General features: G+C 35.9%; 1 protein-coding gene across 2 annotated transcripts; it reads right to left on the bottom strand.

Moving 5' to 3' along the window:
* Positions 1-10,768: 10,768 nt before the first annotated feature.
* On the bottom strand, positions 10,769-20,858 carry LOC149230649 (protein DETOXIFICATION 40-like). Of its 2 annotated transcripts, none has more exons than XM_089376112.1 (3): positions 20,410-20,858; positions 13,394-13,938; positions 10,769-11,353 (listed from the first exon to the last, which is right to left on the bottom strand). In XM_089376112.1, the coding sequence occupies exons 1-3, from the start codon at positions 20,716-20,718 to the stop codon at positions 11,179-11,181; spliced, it is 1,029 nt and encodes a 342-aa protein (XP_089232238.1). In that variant the 5' UTR covers positions 20,719-20,858; the 3' UTR covers positions 10,769-11,178. The 2 variants fall into 2 exon arrangements, with proteins under 2 accessions (XP_089232238.1, XP_089232239.1); XM_089376113.1 differs by lacking the exon at positions 10,769-11,353 and adding an exon at positions 12,836-12,973.
* Between the last annotated feature and the right edge of the window lie 569 nt (positions 20,859-21,427).

Below are 21,427 nucleotides of genomic sequence, written 5' to 3'. Positions count from 1 at the left end.
ATGAAACTGTACAACAATATAAAACAAAACCTCGGCATGTGCAGGGGCCCTCTGCACAACCTCGAGCAAAATCTATCAACCATGAATTATACTCAGAAACAAAGTCTTCTCATATATTCAGAACGCAGTCATAATAATGAAATAATGTCACGGCACAGGGGGCTTTCTAATAGCAAAATTACATTACCAAAAGACTAACTATTATGCGTATGGAAACACATTATTTATAACAGAAGGCTACATAACTGATTTCCTAAAAACTGCGCTGATAGAGGAAACGTGAACGACAATGTCCATGGATCTAGCATCATGGCTGTCGTGATGATTAAATCTATTGAGGGTGGCTGTTGGGTTCGCCTTATGGAGCAGTCCACAGGTGTTGATATGTCCCCAGAGATCTAGGAACGGCCACGCAAGTCTTCACGTGGTTGGAAACAAAGTTCTGTTGCTGTGGGACTCTTCTATTGACCACCGCTTGACCACCGTTGACCATGGCTTCCTATGATGAATCCGACTGAGCCAATAGGACTCAGTCCATGTCCACGTCATTTCCAACTTGCCCATGTGGCTCGATTTGACTGAAGACACCTACAATATAGACTTTAAGAAAAAGACTGCGGAAAGTTGGACTAGCTGCGGAAAGTGACAAGATTCCGCAGCTTATGAACAAAAATCTAGTTCAAACAACAAACACGGAACATAGTTAGAAAACCACTTTATGTGCTCTTTTAAACTCAATATGCAATGATGTTGACAACTTATGAGGTCCAGATGGATGGAAAAGGTATAGGAAAATGTATAGGAAAAGTGTGGTTTCGGGGCTCAACATACCCCCACTGCGAAGGTGTTGCATGTCCCCATGCAACCAAAATTTTGATCATCCTCCCTTTAGTCCATGTGCTCTGAAACTTCTGCCAGTACATCCAACCCTCTTCTTTTCTTCTTTGGTGTTGCTAACATCCTTGGCTTCCTCATCAAGCATCTGAATTTGAGGTTGATCAATGCCCTACTCAACCTCTTACACTTTCTCTTTAATTTCCTATTCTTCTTTTGCCATAGCCCAAGGTGTAACATTGTGTTGTCATGAATGATCTTGTCCAATCTACTTTGTTCCTTTAGTGCTTCATTTTCTTGTTTAATGTGTATTTTTAAGACCTCTAATTCAAAAACTTCTTGTTTCAATGATTGGACTAGAGCTTCTTGTGCTGTGTGAGGCTGAGTGGATGACGTGCTTGGACCTGCAGCTGTCTTCTCTAAGGATTCTATATAATCATACATCTCCTGTTGATTCGGGTCTACCTCGGGTGTAGTCTTCCTTGGGCTAACCCCAAAATCTTGTTGAGAGGGCTGATCTCAAAATTTTGCCGAGAGGGACTCATGTCAACATCTGGCTGTGAAATAGAAGTATAGTGTGGGCTACGGTCGGGAGAGGTTGCTGGAGGCTTTTCTGTGGTTTCCTCCCCAAAATAAATAAAGTGGGCCCCTTTGGTTTTTACTGTCTTTAATTTTCCTTTAAGCCTAGAGCTTCTTCTTACATGCTGTGGACTAGTATCTTCCTCCATACTCTGCTTTCCTTTTCATTTCTTCTTGGTTGCAGCCGCTTGTTCTCGAAGATAAGCTAATCTTTCAGACAATGTTTGGTGGTCTTCTTTTTGAGAAGGCTCTGAAGTTTGATATACAACTTCTATGTTTCGTTTCCCTTTTGATTTTCCTTGGTTTCTATCCTTTGTTCTTTCCAGCCTCTCTTCTTGATCAACTTTGGTTTTGTTAATAGGAGGGTCTTGAATTCTTACACTTGTCTCCTTCCTCCTACTCCTTCTTGTTGTACTACTCTCAGGTACCTCGGGTGACCCTTGAAAGTAGTTTCTCACCAAAATCCGTTCCCAGCTATCCCTTTTTCTCTTCAACTGGTCTTCAATTAGAATTTTCACAAGCCCATGATGATACAAATGGGGTTCTATGTCTTCTATATTCTTTTGGACTGCTGTGCACATCTTTTTCAAGCTCAACAATAAAAAGTAGGGCAGATTGAGGGTTTGGTCTTCTAAAAAGTTCATCAACAACCGGGTATGATACATATACATTGACCCGAAACGGCCCTCACAGGTAATGAACTTTTGAATAATTAACAATAAACTGGCCCACTCCTCTTTTAAAGCATGGACAGGAATTCCTCGTTTGAATATAGTTACATCCATACCTGGTTTGCATAGTATGACTCTCCAAGCCTTCTCGTCAAAGCTCTTATTGTTGAACCAGCGTTCACCCTCCTGTGGAAGTTCTGTAGCGGCTACTATGGATGCTTTGGTGATTGTAAACTTAAGGTCCCCAATTTCCACCTCTTGGCCGTTAAAAGACCTCACAAAAGTCTTTGTAATCTCCTTATTGTAGCCTTTGAATTTTTGTATAAACTGTAGCCATCTTGCCTTCTTCAGTATGTTTTTTACTTGCGGGTATCCTTCCAAAAACTTGGGCCCTTCCGGTTCTGCCCTCAACAACAGACCCATCCTTCCTTCTATTTTTAAAATTTGTCTACGTGAGGAGGGTTTAGCGGAAGTGAGACGGCTAGGTTATGGGAGTGAACAGAGTTTATGGAGAAAACCAATGACTGTGAGCGGAAAATAAAGGACAGGCAGCGGAAGTGAATTCGTGAAATGGGGCGAAGGCTTATGTGAGCAAGGTGGAAATGCAGCCATGATGTCAATAGAACAGTAGGGGGAATAAAGTACATCCGGCGGAATTTTAAATCGAGTGAATGCAGAGTAGACGTGAACACGTTTATGAAATGGCTGCGGATTTTGTGCGGCTGAGAAGAGCCGTAATCAAATCGACTACGTCCTCATGATTACAGGTGGAGTGCTAAAATGCAGCCAACACAAATTAAATCCGAAGGCTAATCATAAGACCGTTTGGAAAATAAATGCATGGTTCATGGAGGAATGTCGTGGAATGGTTATGGAGGCTATCATGCCAATCATTGCATATAGTGGAGCTTATGGTTTAATAACTATGCAAAAATGTGCTTTGATTGCTATTTGAAATAAATTTCTACTCATACCTTGGAATTTTTGCCATTTGTTGTCCATTAACCCTTGATCAGCTGCTCCTTATTGATGCCTTTAAGTGCCCCCATGTCTTCATAATATGTCCTTGGTCATACCTGCATTTGATTTCATGATTATAAAACTAACATCTGACTGTTAGTTTTGAAAAACAGAGTGATAGCTGCGGAAACTGCTTTTGGTTGCGGAAATTGGTTTCAGCTGCGGAAACTGATACAACAACCATTTGACTGAATGAAGATGGATAAATGATGACTGAATGAATGAGAATGGTCATAAAAACTTTTATTGGTGGAATGAAATGAAGTGAATGAAATAAAGTGGAATGAAATGAAGTGGAGTGGAATGAAAATGAAATGGAGTGAAATGAAAATTAAGTGGAGCGGAATGAAAATGGGAATTTTTTTTTTTCTTTGGAAAATATAGGGTGTCAGAGGATTCTAATTTTCGCCCTGTATTTTCTGTATAAGACTGCCAATCTGTGATTGGTTTTCAAGCGTATACAATTTTTTTTTTTTTTAGAACAGAAAGGAACAAAGGCTAGGCTGGTGGAGAAGAAGGATTCTTCTTCACCAGCCTTATTGCAGAACTATCTTGAAACATTTTAACGAATTCTTCTTTTGAGAGTGGCTTATGATAGACCTTTAATATGTGGCCGTTCACAATAAGAGGAGTTTGAAATTCATCAATGGTTTTGATTCTTACCGCTCCATTGCTAAAGACTTTGTCAATGTCATATGGCCCAAGCCAATGAGTCTGAAATTTACCTTTGAAGTCTTTAAACTTGGAATCAAATAGCAATGCCCAGTCTCCTTGAAACGTTTTCTCTTTGATGTATTTATCATGCCATTTAGCTGTTTGATATTGAACTAGATCAGTTCTTAGAATTGCCTCTTGTCTGATCTCATCTAGCTCATTCAACTGCTCCATTCTGTGCTTTTGGGCTTCTAATAGATCCATCCCCAATTGAACTGTCGTCTTGAAAGTTTTGACTTGAAACTCAATGGGGAGTAGGACTTCTTTCCCATAAACAAGTTCATAGGGAGAATGTCCTGTTGTATTCCTCCATGTAGTTCTGTAGGCCCATAAGGCTTTAGGAAGCCTTTCTACCCAATCTCTTCTGTGTAGATGAACAATCTTGGTGATGATGCCTTCAATAACTTTGTTTGTAGACTCCACTTGGCCATTTGCTTGCGGATGGTAAGGAGTAGATTTTCTGTGCTTGATTTTGTATTCTTCTATCAGCTTCTCCACCAGGTTGGATGTGAATTGACTTCCCTGATCTGTTACAATTTCTCTTGGAACACCAAAGCGAGTAAAAATATCCTCATAAAGAAAATTAAGAACTGAATTTTCAGTAGCAGAAAATAATGCTTCGGCTTCTACCCATTTAGTGACATAATCAATACATACCAATATATACTTCTTTTGTTTAGATGGTGGATTAATAGGTCCAATTAAATCTAAAGCCCATTTTTCAAAGGGTTCGATGAGTACCTGCAGTTGCAGTGGCATTTCATTTGAAAGGGTCGATTTCCCTACTCTTTGGCAACTGTCATACCTTTTGACATATTCTTTTGCATCTTTGAAGAGGGAAGGCCAATGATATCCTAAAGAGAGGATTTTATAGGCTGCCCTTTTGTCAGCAAAGTGTCCACCGCATGGTTCATCATGACATGCCTTGAGGATGTCAGGCATCTCATCTTCCCTAACACATCTTCTGATCACAAGATCTGGCCCTGTTTTAAACAATTCGTTAGAAATCCATGAATATTTTGAACTCTCCTGAATAATCTTTCTTCTTTCACTAGGAAATAGATGTGGAGGTAGTTTCCCTATAACCAAATAGTTAGCAATATCTGCATACCAAAGGTTCTTAGTAGTTACTACAAATAAATATTCATCAGGAAACTTGTCCTCTACAGGAGAATCTTCTTTAGTATTCTGGATCCTAGACAAGAAATCAGCTACTGTATTTTGTTTCCTTGGTCTATCTAACACAGTAATATTGAATTCTTGTAAAAGTAAGAGCCACCTTGTAACTCTGCCATTAGTAACAAGTTTGTTCATTAAATATCTAATTGCAGAATGATCAGTATGAATAAAAGTTTCATAGCCTGTTATATAATGTCTAAATTTATTGATTGCATGAACAACATCTAAGAACTCTTTTTCAATCACAGTATAGTTCAACTCAGTGGGAGTTAAATTTTTACTGGTATAGTAAATGGCATAAGGAAATAAATCCTTTTGACCTAACACAGCCCCTAGAGCTATATCTAAAGCATCTGTAGAAATATGGAAAGGAAGTTTCCAATTTGGTCCTCTCAATATGGGTGCTTCAGATATTCTTGCTTTCAAAGTTTCAAATATTGATTGACAATTAGGATCCCATTTGAATTCATAGTCTTTTGTAAGCAATTTGAAGAGTGGAGATGCTATTTTAGTGAAATTTTCTATAAATCTTCTATAGTACCCAGTAAATCCCAGAAAACTTCTAAAATCTTTTTGACAATTTGGAATAGGCAACTTGGAGATGACTTCAACTTTTGATCTATCGACTTTAATTCCATCCCCTGAAATGTGATTTCCCAAAACAATACCTTCAGTAAACATCATAAAACATTTTTCATGACTTAATGAAAGGTTTGTTTCTTTACATCTTATAAGGACTTTTTCCAAATTCTCTAATGCCTTTTCAAATGAATTACCATAAATTGTAAAATCATCCATATAGACCTCTACACAATCATGGATTAGATCAGAAAAGATTCCTAGTACTGCTCTTTGGAATGTTGCAGGTGCATTACATAATCCAAAAGGAAGCACTCAATAAACAAAAGTTCCCCATGAATAGGTAAATGTGGTCTTATCTTGATCTTCAGGTGCTACCTGAATTTGATTATAGCCACTAAAACCATCCAGAAATGAAAAGTACTTTTTGCCTACTAGTGTATCTAATACTTGATCGATAAAGGGAAAAGGAAAGTGATCCTTCAAAGTTGCTTTATTCAATTCCCTGTAATCAATGCATATCCTCCATTTACCATTCTTTTTAGGTACTATAACCAAAGGAGAAACCCATTGGCTATCTGAAATTGGATAAATGAAGTTTACATTGAGTAGTTTTTGGAGCTCTTCTTTCACTATCTCCCTAAGGTTTGGATTCATCCTTCTCTAAGGTTGTCTGATTGGTCTACTGTTTTCCTCGATGTAGATGTGATGAATGCAAGTCTTAGGGTCAATACCTTTCATATCATTATACTCCCATGCAATTGCAGTAGAATGTTTTTGCAATATTTTGGTTAGCTCTTCCTATTGTGACTTTTCCAAATTTTTATTGATATTCAATGTTTTTCCTGGAAAAATCTCAATGGCGGAACTACTGAAATCTTCCATAGAGTAAAGAGACATTTGTCTTGATGATAAATACTCAATGTCAGAATCTAACTGAAATTGTGTGTGGTCACAAATTTGACTATCTTCACTGATTTCAGAAATGGTAAAGACAGGTTGTATAGTGTCCTCATCATCGACCCATTCGTTATCTCCTACTTCTGTAATTGATTTTGCTGGGGGATACAAATTGAACTTCTTTGTCGAATTACCATCAGAAAAGTACATATCTCCAGATCTACAACTAATGAAAGCATCAACTGTGGCTAGCCAAGGTCTTCCTAAGATGAGTGGGTGCCCTCCTAAATTACTCTTGGGAGTCAAAATAATGAAATCTACTGGATATTCCCAAGAATCTAGGGAGACTGAAATATCTTCTAATACACCATCTGGTTTGATTATTGATCTATCTGCAAGTTGCAGTAAGGTAGGTATAAAAACAATATTAGGAAGTTTAAGTTGTTCCATAGTCTGTCTACTCATAATGTTGATAGCAGCCCCGAAGTCAATCAAAGTATTTGGAATTTCTACCCCATTTATGTGTCCTGACAATTGGACTACCGGGATCTACATATTTCTGCATGGTAATTTTTCCCATCATGATATCTATAATTTTTCCTACCAGGTGAATTCTTCTTGTATCTCTTGGTTTCCTTCCTAGTCTGTTGAGACTCAACTCCTTTATTGTTTTTGCTAGAATAGGAATCTCTCTAATGGCTAGTAGCAAGAGAATCTTGATACAGACATTCTTTAATTCATCTAGGAAATCATAGTCAGGCAACAAGATTTGTTTTTCCACCCCTTTGTCAATTTTTAATCTTTCAAGGAAAGGAGGTGTAGATGAAGATGCAGGTTGCTCAACTATAGGAGTTGTGGGGGTTGACTCTTTTTCTTTTTCTTTTTGAGTGTTTAGGTTTTGAAGAGATGCTTCAGAACCTTTATTGGCTTTAAGAGAATCTTCCTCAGAAATACTTTGCTTTTGAGCATCTATAGAAGGTTTTTCTAAAACTCTACCAGATCTGAGTTGTACATCATTGAGAGGAACAATCATATAGGTAGGAAATTGTTGTCCTTCTACCATGTAAGCATTCTGAGGATTTTTATTATTGGGATTTGGCAATGACTGAGTTGGTAGTTGATTTGTCTTTTGTTGGAATGGAAGCAAGAGTTGAGAATTTGGATTTTGTTGAAAAGGTTGTTGTTGTTGTGGAAATGGCAATGAAAGTTGTGGATTTTGATTTGGAAGTTGAGGAGCTTGTTAATTTTGAAAATATGGAGGATATTGATAAAATTGAGCAAATCTCCCATAAGGATTTTTCATACCTTGTACCCATGATTGATATAGATTTTGAGGTTGGGACCAAGGTTGTTGCCAAGGATTCCAATTTGGTGGGGGGTTGAAAGTTCATGGGGTTGTTAAACCCTTGATTTTGTTGCCCCTGCCAAGGTTTCCTTGAGACAAAACAGAGAGACTCTACTGAATTTGGATCTTCTTGAAAGACAGCTTTGAGTCCAGGAATTGAAGGACAATCCTTGGTCTCATGGCTTTCCGAGCAAATCATACATGTTTCTACAACTTTTGCATCCAATGGGCATTCTCTTAGAGCATTTTTCTTCTTACATTTTGGACAAAAGATGGCCAAGGCTTCAGCTTCTGCTTTCTGCTTGTTTTGTATTTTAAGGGTGTCTAGTTGTTCACTAAGGCCTACTTACTGATCCAGTTGCAGATTTGTTTGCTCTAATAAGAGAAGGATATCTAGGCCCTTTTCCCGTTTTAGATTTTCCCCTTGAGAGATGGACACATAGTTCTGTTATGTCACGAAGTGGAAGTTGAGAAATATCTCCCTTTCCCACCATGTTTAAAATATCTATCCATTCATCTCTAATGGCTTTTAATAGAAGGGCTTTCAAGGTCTCCTCATCTAAGTTACTCATTTTTGCTCTTTTTAAGTTGTATTGAAATCTTTCAAGTAAATCCTCCAAGTTTTTATCCTTTTTTTGCACCATTTTGAATACCTCATCCTTATGGTTGGTGGGCATGCAATAGTCCAGGTATCTATCCAAAAATGTTTGTTTCATATCATTCCAAGTCCTAATAGATTGAGTGACTAATCCCATGAACCATTTCAAAGCAGCTCCCTTCAATGTTGAAGGAAACAATTTGAGTTTTTGAGAGTCTTCCATATAGTCATAAGTTCGGCACACGACTTCAAACTCAAATAGAAATGTTTCAGGATCCTCACTTCGCAACCCATAAAAGTTTGGGAGGACAGCTGGTGAGATGTTTTTCATTGTTGTATGAGATTCCTCGTCAACTATAGGAAATCCAAATGAGTTATCTCCATCCCTATTTTCCCCATTGTTACCTCTACCTCCTCCATTGTTTCCTCCTCCTCTACCTCTACCTCTACCTCCTCCTCCAAATCCGTTTACTACTTCCTCTGTCATGATAGTTTCTTCAGAGTTTTCAGAATCCTCTGGTTCTTCTATTAATGGCGAACGAGGAGGAATTTCTCCCTCTTCTACTTCAGCTGATTCTACTTCTTTGATTACAATATGTTCCCCTGTAGAAGTGAAGAAAGGTTCTTTTCCTAAGTCAGATTTGGTGGATAGTGTGGGAGAGTCTCCTAATTTAGCTGCTGCCCCTTGAATTCCAGGAATCCTAAGGCTGGGAGTGTGAGTTGGAGATGATGGAGGTGTATCTTGTCTATGCCTTTAAGTAGATGGAGTTGTAAAAATCGAACTCTTTGCCCTAGCTATAAACCTTCCCCTAGAATCTCTTGCTCTATGCATGTCATTTTTTTATTTTTCTTCAAGTCGGGCTAATAATTCTCTTTCTGATCTTCCAGATCACACTAGGTGCAAGAAGAGAGCATACTCAAGAAATTATTGAACCAATAACTCTCTTTTCTGATTCTCCAAATCACACTAGGTGCAAGAGGAGAGCATACTTTGAGAAGTTATCAATTTTTCCCTTTTTTGAATATATATATATATTTTTTAAGAAATTGGCTACCTGGTTACACTTCCCTGGCAACGGCGCCAAAATGCTTGGTCAATTTAGAGTGTCCTAAATTGCTATATTAATTGTCAATTCGGGAGTCGTAAACTGTTGAAGTGTGGCGCACTATATGTGCAAAATAACCTATCTCTTATTTTTTTGTCGTTTTTGATTTTTATTTTGTTTTTGGGTTTACTTTCGTTGATTTCCTAATGTGAGATGGAAATTCTAAAAGACAAGTATGGATATAAATGTTCAAGGCAATGATGTCCTTTATAATGATTTCCCAAACTTCAAACTTTCAAAAAGGTTTTAAAACATGCAATGATGAAATTAATTCCTAAAAGAAAATGAAAATGTGCCACTATTCTAATCAAACAAACAGTGAACTATTGATCATGAAACCATTATTCCTGTTGCTGTCTAAATACAAAAGAAACTATACTCAAATAAATCTAAAAATTGCAAGCAAAGTAAAGCTAAAATCAAATTATATCAGTTCATATTCTGACCTCTCGCCAGTTAGTCTCGCTATGGCTTTCGGAGGTAATCATCAACAACCTGATCAATCCGATATCTAATTTGCAGAAAAATAAAACTAATATCAAATTACACACTGATACTTCAATCTCTCACCATTAGTCTCGCTATGGCTTTCGGAGGTAACTGATAATGACATGAGCAATTTAATATCTAATTTGCAGAGAAATAAACTAATATCGAATTACAAACTCACACTTCAATCCCTCACCATTAGTCTCGCTATGGATTTCGGAGGTAACTGACAATGATATGAGTAATTTAATATCTAATTTGCAAAAAAATAAAACTAATATCAAATTACACACTCATACTTCAATCCCTCACCATTACTCTCGCTATGGCTTTTGGATGTAACTGATAATGACATGAGAAATTTAATATCTAATCTAACTAATAAAACCAATGAACAATCTTGAAATAAACAAACAGTGCTGGAATTAAAAGCTAAGAAAAATAAATCAGCAGAAAGACAAGACTGATTCCATGTCATTAGTCATTGTGGAAACTATATGCAAATGCCCGGGCTGCCTACTGTAATCTAGAACAAATACACTGATCAACGTTAACAGCAATGTAAAGCATGTAAAATTATGGAAAAAAATAAAACGTTAATAACATAAGAAATGCAATATATACAAGTGAATAACTATGGCATAATGAAAGTAAAGAAACACAACATGAAAGTGTACAACAATATAAAACAAAACCTCGGCGTGTGCAGGGGCCCTCTGCACAACCTCGGGCAACAGCTATCAACCACAAATTATACTCAGAAACAGAGTCTTCTCATATATTCAAAATGCAGTCATAATAACGAAATAATGCCACGGCACAGGGGGCTTTCTAACAACAAAATTGCATTACCAAAAGACTAACTATTATGCGTATGGAAATGCATTATTTATAACATAAGGCTACATAACTGATTTCCTAAAAACTGCGCTGATAGAGGACACGTGAACGACAATGTCCATGGATCTAGCATCATGGTTGCCGTGATGATTAAATCTATTGAGGGTGGTTGTTGGATTCGCCTTATGGAGCAGTCCACAGGTGTTGATATGTCCCCAGAGATCTAGGAACGGCCACGCAAGTCTTCACGTGGTTGGAAACGGAGTTCTGTTGCCGTGGGACTCTTCTGTTGACCACCGTTTGACCACCGTTGACCATGGCCTCCTATGATGAATCCGATTGAGCCAATAGGACTCGATCCATGTCCACGTCATTTCCAACTTGCCCATGTGGCTCGATTTGCCTGAAGACACCTGCAATATAGACTTTAACAAAAAGGCTGCGGAAAGTTGGACTGGCTGCGGAAAGTGACAAGATTCCGCAGCTTATGAGCAAAAACCTAGTTCAAACAGCAAACACAGAACATTGTTAGAAAACCACTTTATGTGCTCTTTTAAACTCAATATGCAATGATTTTGACAGCTTATGAGGTCTAGATGGATGGAAAAGGTTTAGGAAAATGTATAGGAAAAGTGTGGTTTCGGGGCTCAACAAATTTCACATAGGTTGACATGATTTCACACTTGAATGCAATTTGTATTCTTGAGGTTAAGGGAGGTTCCAATGTCTAGAGTGAATGAACATATCACAACTTGTGGAATGAAAGAAGCTTGAATCCTTGGATTGAGGAGAGACATCACCCATTCATTAAGAAAATCATAACACATAGCATGATTGCACCATGAAGTTGAAGATGTTTTCACCCATACCAATGAATTGTATTTAAGGAAAAGGAAATTTTGCACAAATGTAGATGAGGTTGCTTGCAACATTATAGTTGAAGGCATTTGCACCATTTGCAACAAAGGATTGCACCAACATCGATAAGTGAAACCACACCCATACCCACAAAGGGTATTCACATTTGTTTAAATGAAGATACCATTTCCATATATATGTAGGGACTTATGCCTCTTTCCATGAGAGTATTCACTACCATATACGCTACAAGGCAATGACATCCATAAATGTGAGTAAGGTCATGATTATTTACACAATGGGAATTCACATTTGTTGAGGAAAATGTGTATTCACATTACATTAAGGGAAGATAATCATGCTAGTTTAGATGAAGACCAGTGGAATTCACCCTTTGTGTGGTGAACCTTGCTTTCCTAAGAAGTTAATATGTGCTTTGACCTCTCCCTTCTTATTTTGTTTTGGTTGATAGAGCTTGTAGCTAGTGACCTAATTTGATGGCAAGACAAGCAACCACTATAGTGAGTAAATGAATTTTTTGGTATATGAAAGGATGAGAAAATGGGCATTCAAATAATCTCAAAGGAAATTGAAGTGTCATAACTAAACCTTTCAATTCCCTTTCAATTGACAAAGAAGGTGTCTTTTGGTTATTGAATTGGAGTCAAAGAATTACCTTATTTAAAGCTAAAGTGTGTCATTGATTCTTAAATAGTGTTTTGAAAGAGTTCTTTGAGGCAGTGATAGTAATTGGAGAGGGAGACCTAAAGCTGAAGCTAGCTCAAGGTCTAATAAACCATTCTCATTCTAAATGAAGATTGCAAGTTAAGATAGAGGAAAGAAAATAATTGTACTAGTTTGAAGTCCCATGCACATTTTCTTTTCTCAATTAGAACCAATGTAATTTGTAGTTTCCCTTCCATTAAACGAATCAACCAACACCATTCTTTCATGGCAGTTTTTTCTAAAGCAAGTTTCCCTAATATAAATCGATGTGTTAATGCTTCTTTTTAATTGAATGTGCATTTCAAATATATGTTATTTCAAAATATAGTTAGATAGTAGAAACATATTTACTAACTCTTAGTAAACAATAATAAAATGTATTCAAAAATCCATTGTGATGGGTTGTTTATTGGGATACCTACTAAGTGTATAGATCATGCTTCTTTCTCATGAGAAATCATCCCACTATTCTCGTTCTCATGTTCATGCTCTTCATTTCTCATGTTATTTCTCCATTGTTACTCATGAACCATACCTAAAGATGACAAAAATGAACAATTTGAAGAGGCTTAGTAGATCTTGGAAAAGATATAAAGAGGCCATATATGAATGTAGAGATTGGGAGATTGGGCATGTTAGGAAGCCTTCACCCACTTGTTATTGTTCCTCATTGATTTTTTGAAAGTTTTACTTTTACAAGTTAATCCCAACAAACATTCTACAAATTGAACTTTTTCCACCCACATTTAAAGAAATTGGTATGTGAGAATATCCTCAATAGACTCTTGAGTAGGGAAAGGGAAGATATTACTTTTGTTGTGCAAGGAAGTGAAAAAGACTTCCATGGTTGTTTCATGGTTATATGAAGTACCTAGAGTGCTTTGTAGTAAAGAAAATGACCCTACTGAATTAAAAAAAAATGAACACAACCGGAGAGACTTGGAGGGTATCTTACCAGAGCATGATGGCAGACGAGACAGAAAGCTTCAAGAATGAGGGCAAACCATGGAACGCCTGGAGGGAGAAGCCAGTCCACGTGTACCTGCATTTTGGGGTCTTTATGATATACACGAACTGCGCAATGACGATAATCCACCATGACAAGCTCAGCACGAACGCAGCGCCGAAGATTCCCCAACCCAGCTTGTAAACAGCGATCCAGCTCAGAAATAGGTGCACGAATATCGTGAAAAATGCAATGTAGGCGCTGGGCGCTACAATGCTCTGGGCCTGCAGGAACTTCTGAATTGGAAAATTGGCGGCATAGGCGAAGATCTGCGGGATGAGGCCATACACAAATATAGCGGCCGCAGAAGCTATTGTTTCTGATTCCCGCAAGAGGAGAAGTATGGGCCTGGAGAATACATAAACGAGTGTCAGAGGTATTCCTGTGAGCATGAGGAGGATGGTGGATCGTTGCAGGTAAATGCCCAGCATATCATAGTTCTTCGCTCCGTAGGCCTGCCCGCATAGCGTCTCCACTGCGCTTCCCATGCCTAACTGTTACAAAATCAAATGAGAAATCATCAGACTCAAAATTTTGATGCCACCGTTAGAAAGGATATGTGTGTTCTGTGAGATTTCAACTTTTTAATCAGAGCAATCAAACTATTCTATGTTTTAGTTTTCCGATGGCAATTTGGCTATATAAGTTTTTGGTGGGATCCGGGGATTAGCCCCTCGGAATTGGCCATATAAATTCTTTTGGGTGGTATCTTGGGGTTTTTTTCTTTGGTCATATAATTTTTTTGTGTGGTATTTTGGGTTTTATTATATTTTTTACTAAATAAAGTTAATAATTTGAAAAACATTTGTACTATGCGTATTTCAAAATTTAAATTTAAAACTCCAATAATTTTTTACGAATTTTTTTATAAAATTAGAAAAAAAAAATGCCAATATAAAAAAAAAGAATATTGTCGAATTTAAGTTTTTGTGATCCATATCAAGTTTTTAGAAGATTTTTGAGCAGAAAACACTTTTTTTTCATGACGATAAACCACACTCGTTGGTTTGAAAAGCATGAACAAAAATATTATAATGTGATTTCCGCCCAAAAATCTTCTTAAAAAAAAGAATACTACTTTTTAACCTATTAAATTATGTATAGAAAATTTTGAAATATTTTACAATTTATTCTTCATAATGGAAAATATATTGTTATTTAATATTATAATATTAAAAAAATAACTAAATGATATATAATAATATTTTAAAAAATAATTAATATAAATTTATTTTATTTAAATATGATCTATTAATTAATTATTATTTAAATAACATTCACAGTTTATTTACATAAAAAATTTTAAATATGAAAGATTTATATATTATTATAGATATATTTTGATTTATATGAGTTTAGTATTTTTAAGATCTTGAATTTATTTATGCAATCAAAAATTCATTTTAAATAATAAAGGTATACAATCTGGGGAAATTTTTTATTATTAAATTGAGAATAAAAAATGATAAAAATGTTTAATAGTTAGAGTGTCTTTTTTTGAAATGGTAAGTTTGAGCTCTATGATTGCATATTTCAAGCGTCCTAACCTTGAATCCATTTATGTAATCAAAAATACATTTTAAATAACAAAAATACACATTCTAGTGAATTTTTTAATGACTAGATTCAGAAGAGAACCAAAAAAAAAGGAAGAAAGAAAAAGAGATAAAAATGTATGATGGTTAGACTCTTGTTATAAAAATGTCTATGTTTTAAAAATAACTTCAAAATGCACAAATTTTAACAATACCTAACTTAATAATAAACATTTTTAAAACAATGTGTGAAAGAGTATTATGAAACACTATTAATAATACTTGAATGTAGATTTTCATAGTTGTTTATCTTGAAGCATAGTTTTTTTGGATAAAAAATGTGTCAAATGTTTTGAAATGTTAAATGTTTCTAGTGGACAATCCAAAATTCATTTTAAACAAAAAAGATACACAATCTTGTGAAATTTTTTATCATTGGATTCAGATAAAAAAAAAGATAAAAATGCTTAATAGTTAGTGTCTTTTTTTGAAATGGTAAGTTCGAGCTCTCTAATTTGCACATTTCAAGTGTTCTAAGGGTTTTTGTGAGCCTTGAATCCATTTATGCATTCAAAAATACATTTTAAATAACAAAAATACACAATCTAGTGAATTTTTTTATGACTAAATTCAGACAAAAAAGAGAAAAATGTATGATGGTTAGATGGTTTTTATAATGTCCGTGTTTTAAAAATAATTTCAAAATGCACAAATTTTAACAGTACCTAACTTAGTAATAAACATTTTTAAAAGAATATGTGAAAATAGTATTATCTAACACTATTAATAATTCTTGAATGTAGATTTTCATAGTTGTTTATCTTGAAGCATAGTTTTTTTTTGGATAAAAATTATGTCAAATGTTTTGAAATGTTAAATGTTTCAAGTGGACAATCCACCCATTATAGAAAACAAAAGCTTAAAACTTAAAAGAGTGTGAAGAAATGATTAAATAAAATATTTAAGAGCATAACTCTTGAAAATACCAAAACATTGAGAGAAAAAAAATTATTCAAAGAATTTATAATAAGAAAAAACTTTAACCATAATTGATTTAATAATTAAAAATGATTAAAATAGATGTTGGAGAGATGTCTATTAAAAAGAAAAAGCAGTTTGACCAAAGCTTTATAAGAAAAATAAATGAAGTTGGAAAAAAATGAAAAGGAGATATAATGATCACACAAATAAAATAATATTAGGTAAACTTAATTTAATGAAAGAGTTACAGTTATTCAGTCAACAATAGTAGTTTTGTATATATGGTTTTCGTTGCCCATGGTTTTGTGCACATAGATTGCAGGTAAAGAAGAATTTTAAAAGCTTGGAAAGGCTCTATTGTAAAAACGCCAGGGATGTGAGGGATGAACATTTAGTTGATGGGCTTGGCCAAGGGACACTAATGGAATAATCTATTAGCTAGTTTTCCGAGATAGGGGTTTCTAAAGATAAACCTTGTGAGTTTATGATTTGTGTTTTACTTCTTAAATTTATATCTCTTTAGTAAATTTCAACAAATGATATAGTAAATAAAATAGATGTTGGAGAGGTGTCTATTAAAAATAAAAAGAAAAAGGGGTTTCACCAAAGCATTTTTAGAAAAAGATTGGGGTGAAAAAAATGAGAAGGAGATTAATGATCACACAAATAAAATAATATTAGGCAAATTTAATGGAAGAGTCAAAGTTATTCACTTAATAATAGTGGTTTTGGGCACATGGTTTTGGTTGCCCATAGTTTTGTGCACATAGATTGCATGTAATGAAGCCTCTAAAAGACTCAGAAAGGCTCCATTGTAAAGATGTCAAGGATGTAAGCGATGAAATGAAATTTAACAAATGATATAGAGGGACATGATGAGGTTGAAGCCGAGAGAGAAAGATCCTACGAAGTCAAACCTCTTGGAGAATGATGTAGACAAATGCTTCAAATCTGATGGGAAAATTGCCGCCTAGGGAGTTGTGAAAATGGTTAAATTTGAGGGGTGGGTCTATTTTGAAATTCCACCTGAATGGAACGAATTATCATGGTTTGTTTGCTTCAAATGGTAGGAATTCACTCGTGAATTTGGTGAGCTGTGGAAGATAGAGATGTTGGTGATAGGGGCATTCCAAATTATTAGATACCTAGATATAAAGTTTGAATGGGTAGGGTGTTGAGGTGAGCCATGTTGGCTCACTTGGCCCTTTGGCGGGATTTGGTCAATGGGAACTCGACACAGGTTTTAATGGGGCATTATTAGGAAAACTTAAGTCGAATTTTAAGGGGTTATTGTTAGGTAAACTTGACTCCGTGAAAGAGAACCTAGAAAAAAAAGGAAATTGAAAGAAGATCACAAGACCGAGAAAAGAATGAGGGGTGGATGGAGGATTGGAAATGAAAGCTTCTTGAAAAGAATTTAACTCACAAAATAAATATGAATTTGAGCCACTTTGAAGAGGGTGATCCACATGAAGAGCTCCAAGCTCACTGAAAAATAATTGACATGTTAATTCATTTTTAACATTTATGCTTTGGAAGTTATAGGTGTTAACATTTGGAAGCCCCCTCCTCATGGTTTCTTAAAGGTTAATATTGATGGAGCATCTAAGGGCAACCCAGGATTAGCTGGCTTTGGGGGTGCCATAAGAGATGATCAGGGGCAAATAAAGAAAATCTTCCATGGCCACTTGGGGAAGGCCACTAATAACATGGCTGAGCTCATGGCATTAGAGCAATGCTTGGAAATCTCAGTGGATTCAAATTCACACAATGTTATAATTGAAGTAGATTCGGAATTGATTATTAGAGCAGCTAGGAAAATATGCAATGGAACCTCTCCAGATAAAGTGTCAAAGCATTGGAAGATTTTGCAGGTTTTTCACTGTATCTACTCACACTTGCAAACCCTTAAAAATGTCAGATTTTTTCATGTGAAAAGGAAAGCTAACATGTTAGTGGATCGGTTGGCGAACGAAGGAGTTACCAATAGGGACAGGGATTCCAGGTATGATTGGGATTCGTTACCTACAGGAAAATTATGGGAGGATTGTCTGTGTCAGGAGACCCAAGATATGGAACTATGGACTAACAGGATGGATCGAAGGGATTCAGGAGACAGGCGGGAGGAGGGAGAACCCTAAACCGTCTGACCCTTTGGTTTGGCTGTTTTCCAAAGCTCGGTGTACTTTTGATTGAATGATGAAAGGACTGACTCAGAAAGTACCACAGGTTTGGTCGTCCATTTTCATTTTGCTTAGTTGGGGTTTGACAGAGAATTTGGGTGGACTGGAATGGCTCAAGAACTGCCCGCTGGACTGGACTGATGGACATCACTTGGTGAAAGAGCGTGTATGCTTTTCCACGAAACAACCGATTCAAAACCACAAGTGGTATATCGGGCAGGGTCCGAATGGTTTTTGGTTTTTTGAGGTTGGCCCTCGATTCCACTCTTCGTGCGACACGTTGTGGTGCGAGGTGAGAGAAAACCGCCCAACTCTCGTGCTTCTCGTCCTCTTGATATTCACGAAGGCCATTGGATCTAAGTCGGGTGATCAACGGTGGCGATTTGTTTGTGTTAGTTGGTTGGGAATTTCAGACCCAAAAAAGTTTAGAGTGCTATGCTTATAATTTTCATCGAGTCCATTTGAAAGTTTTAAGTGTGGTTTGTGGTGGGACTTCTTGTGGACCCTCGGCAGATCATTTGGGGCCTTTTATGGCCCTTGGTTAGGTGGACTCGTCTTCCGAGGAGTTCAAGGTTTCATTTGGTGCACATCAACACTACCAGATGGTCTTTTGCCCTAATTGTTTGGCGGTTTCTCCCCGGTTTTCATGTTTAGGCTTCTCATGGTTTTGGGTGAGTGGTTCGGTTTCTACCTGCCCTGTTGACTGTTGAACTCTCACAGAGCGAGTGCGGCTTCATGTAAATTATGTATTATTGGCTAGCTTAATAGAAGGTCCTACTCTTACTTGATCAAGAAAAACATTTAAGCTTTGGAAGTTGCTAGTTCATATTTTTAATATTTGGGCTCAAATGAATGAGTTATTTGGGCTCAAATGAAAAAGTGAATTCTATAAACTCAAATGTGAAAAAATAAGCTAACATGCCAATTATTTTTTACTAAGCTTAGAGATCTTCATGCATATTAGCTTCTTGAGAGTGATTCAAATTCACATTCATCCCCTATATGTGAGTTAACATTCTTTCCTTTGTTTTGTGAACTTGATCTTCTTTCAACTTCCTCTTTGTTTGGATTTTTTAGTTTCCTCTCCCTTCTTTTCTTTTCCCTTTTTTGATTTGTTCGTAGCTCCCACCCATTTATGTTTCATTCTTATTTTGATTTCGATTATATTTTTTAATAGACTTAAGACTTTCATATTTTCTTTCTCCTTAAACTTTATGTATTTTTCAATGTATTTTCTTGAACTCTTTCTTTAATCTTTTTTCCACATTGGTTATCCTTCAAGCTTTTGTCCCCAATGATGGGTCATTGGTTATCCTTCAAGCTTTTGTCCCCAATAATAAGTCACTAGTTATCTTTCAAACTTTTGTCCCCAATGATGGGTAGAGTGAGTAGTTCACTTTGACATTTAGATACGTTTGACACAATTGTTATCAAAACACTATGCTTTACTACCAATAATAAAATTTTTAATTTTAATTTTTAATTGTGACTTGTATATAAATAAATGAAAACCTATTTTTGTATTTTGTAAAATTTAAATAGATTGATTTTACTGAAAAATAATGCAATTTCTAAATTCCTAGTAAATATGAGATTTCAAATGTAAGTTTCTGAGAAACAATAGATCACAAGTTTCAAATTTGGTAAATCCCTGAAAGGTTGGAAAAATTAAATCCCGAAATGTTGGGACAAGAAGTCCTTTCGATGTTCTTCAAATGCACTACTATGAGAAGCTATATGTTACAAAAATCCCAAAAGCATAAGTTACAGGATTCAAATCTCGTTAAATCCATTCAATGTAATACAACTGGTAATAAATCATAAATTAGGAATCTCATTAAAAAACCATTAAAATTGATATTAAAAATCATATATAACTAATTGAAATCTAATCATTATATACTCAAATTTAATCAAATCCTTGGCAACCCAGATTAAATTTAAATACTTCAAGAAAATCACAATCACACAGTCAAATCTACTCATGGAAACAATCAGTGAACATATCTGTGCAACTCCCTGAACTTTGAACCATGCAACGCACTAGATGAATGAAGACGGTATTTAATGTATATATACCATGATATATAGTACTAGATGAATGAAGAGGGTATTTACTGTATATATACCAGGAGTGCATAAGCAAAGGTTTGGATCCAACTGAACTATGATATATAGCACTAGACGAATGAAGAGAGTATTTATTGTATATATACCATGATATATAGCACTAGATGAATGAAGAGGGTATTTAATGTATATATACCATGAGTCCATAAGCAAAACTTTGGATGCCTGCGTTTCCGAGAGACGCAGCAGCGAGCTCCAGGTTTCCAAGATGGCCAGAAAAGATCTGAGTAGCCATGCTCATTATATAGTTCACCACGTACACCACCACTGCTGGTAAGGCAAGTCCCCATAGCAGTTTGGATTCCAAGAACAGAGCATCTCTCATCATTTTCGCCCATGGCTGGTTATCTGCATTCAACAGAATCAGTTCCAGACGGTTTATATCATCCACATGGCCGCTACTGGCAGCAGCAAGGAGATCCTCCTCCACTTCACCGGTCTCCATTGAGAGGTTACTCTTCAATTTCTCCCCTGCCGAGGGATATAATCCTCTCAATTTCTCCCCTGCCGAGGGATATAAGTATAACCAGAGCAAGTGAAAAGTTTGTGCGCACCCTGACTGGAAGAATATTAACAGATGAATAAAGCGAGTGAAAAAGGCCAGATTCTTGTGTCCACCTTCCCATGAATAGCTGGTCCCCTTCCCATCATCATCACGTGCGTCACTGACAATGCTCGTTATCTACCCATAGTTCTACCGGTCATATTAGTAGTCGTACCAGTCAAACACAGCTTTTCACATTTTTGATAAAATTATGTGTAATTTTTTAGAAATTCAGGTTACAGCGATTAAGTTTCAAGATTTTAGATTTTAGGTATTTAGAGGTTTTTGAATCCATTTTCAATATCAAAAATACAGAATTCAAGCATTTTTACTGTCAAATTTTTTTTGAAACGATAATGGCAAGATTCCGGAGATTTTGACTGTCTCTATAAATTGACACAATTCTAGAAAATAATAATGAAATTGACATGTTATTCTAAAAATGTGTTTTTAATTTTAACATATCTACTTTGGTTACAAACAAATTTAAGATTAAAAGTGCAGTTCCATATGATATCTTGTTAAGTGAAACAGGATTGCTCCTATTGAAACAATTGCTATGGTGCGAGTCATAAGGTATTTAAAAAAAATTGAGCAAATGAAAGAGGGT

This window comes from Pinus tabuliformis, chromosome J (assembly GCF_031772625.1).
Source record: "Pinus tabuliformis cultivar Carrire ecotype Pingquan chromosome J, CPIR1, whole genome shotgun sequence".
In the NCBI taxonomy this organism is placed as follows: Eukaryota; Viridiplantae; Streptophyta; class Pinopsida; order Pinales; family Pinaceae; genus Pinus; species Pinus tabuliformis.
This window is presented reverse-complemented; position numbering and strand designations above follow the sequence as displayed.

What these genes read in the sequence shown, in the direction of transcription:
- LOC149230649 (XM_089376112.1), bottom strand. Translation starts at nt 20,718, where the DNA reads ATGGAGACCGGTGAAGTGGAGGAGGATCTCCTTGCTGCTGCCAGTAGC. An exon ending in GTTTTGCTTATGGACTCATG is followed by an intron (nt 13,939 to 20,409) that starts GTATATATACAT and finishes ATTTTGTAACAG; the next exon opens with TTAGGCATGGGAAGCGCAGT. An exon ending in TCGTCTGCCATCATGCTCTG is followed by an intron (nt 11,354 to 13,393) that starts GTAAGATACCCT and finishes TGTTTGAACTAG; the next exon opens with GTTTTTGCTCATAAGCTGCG.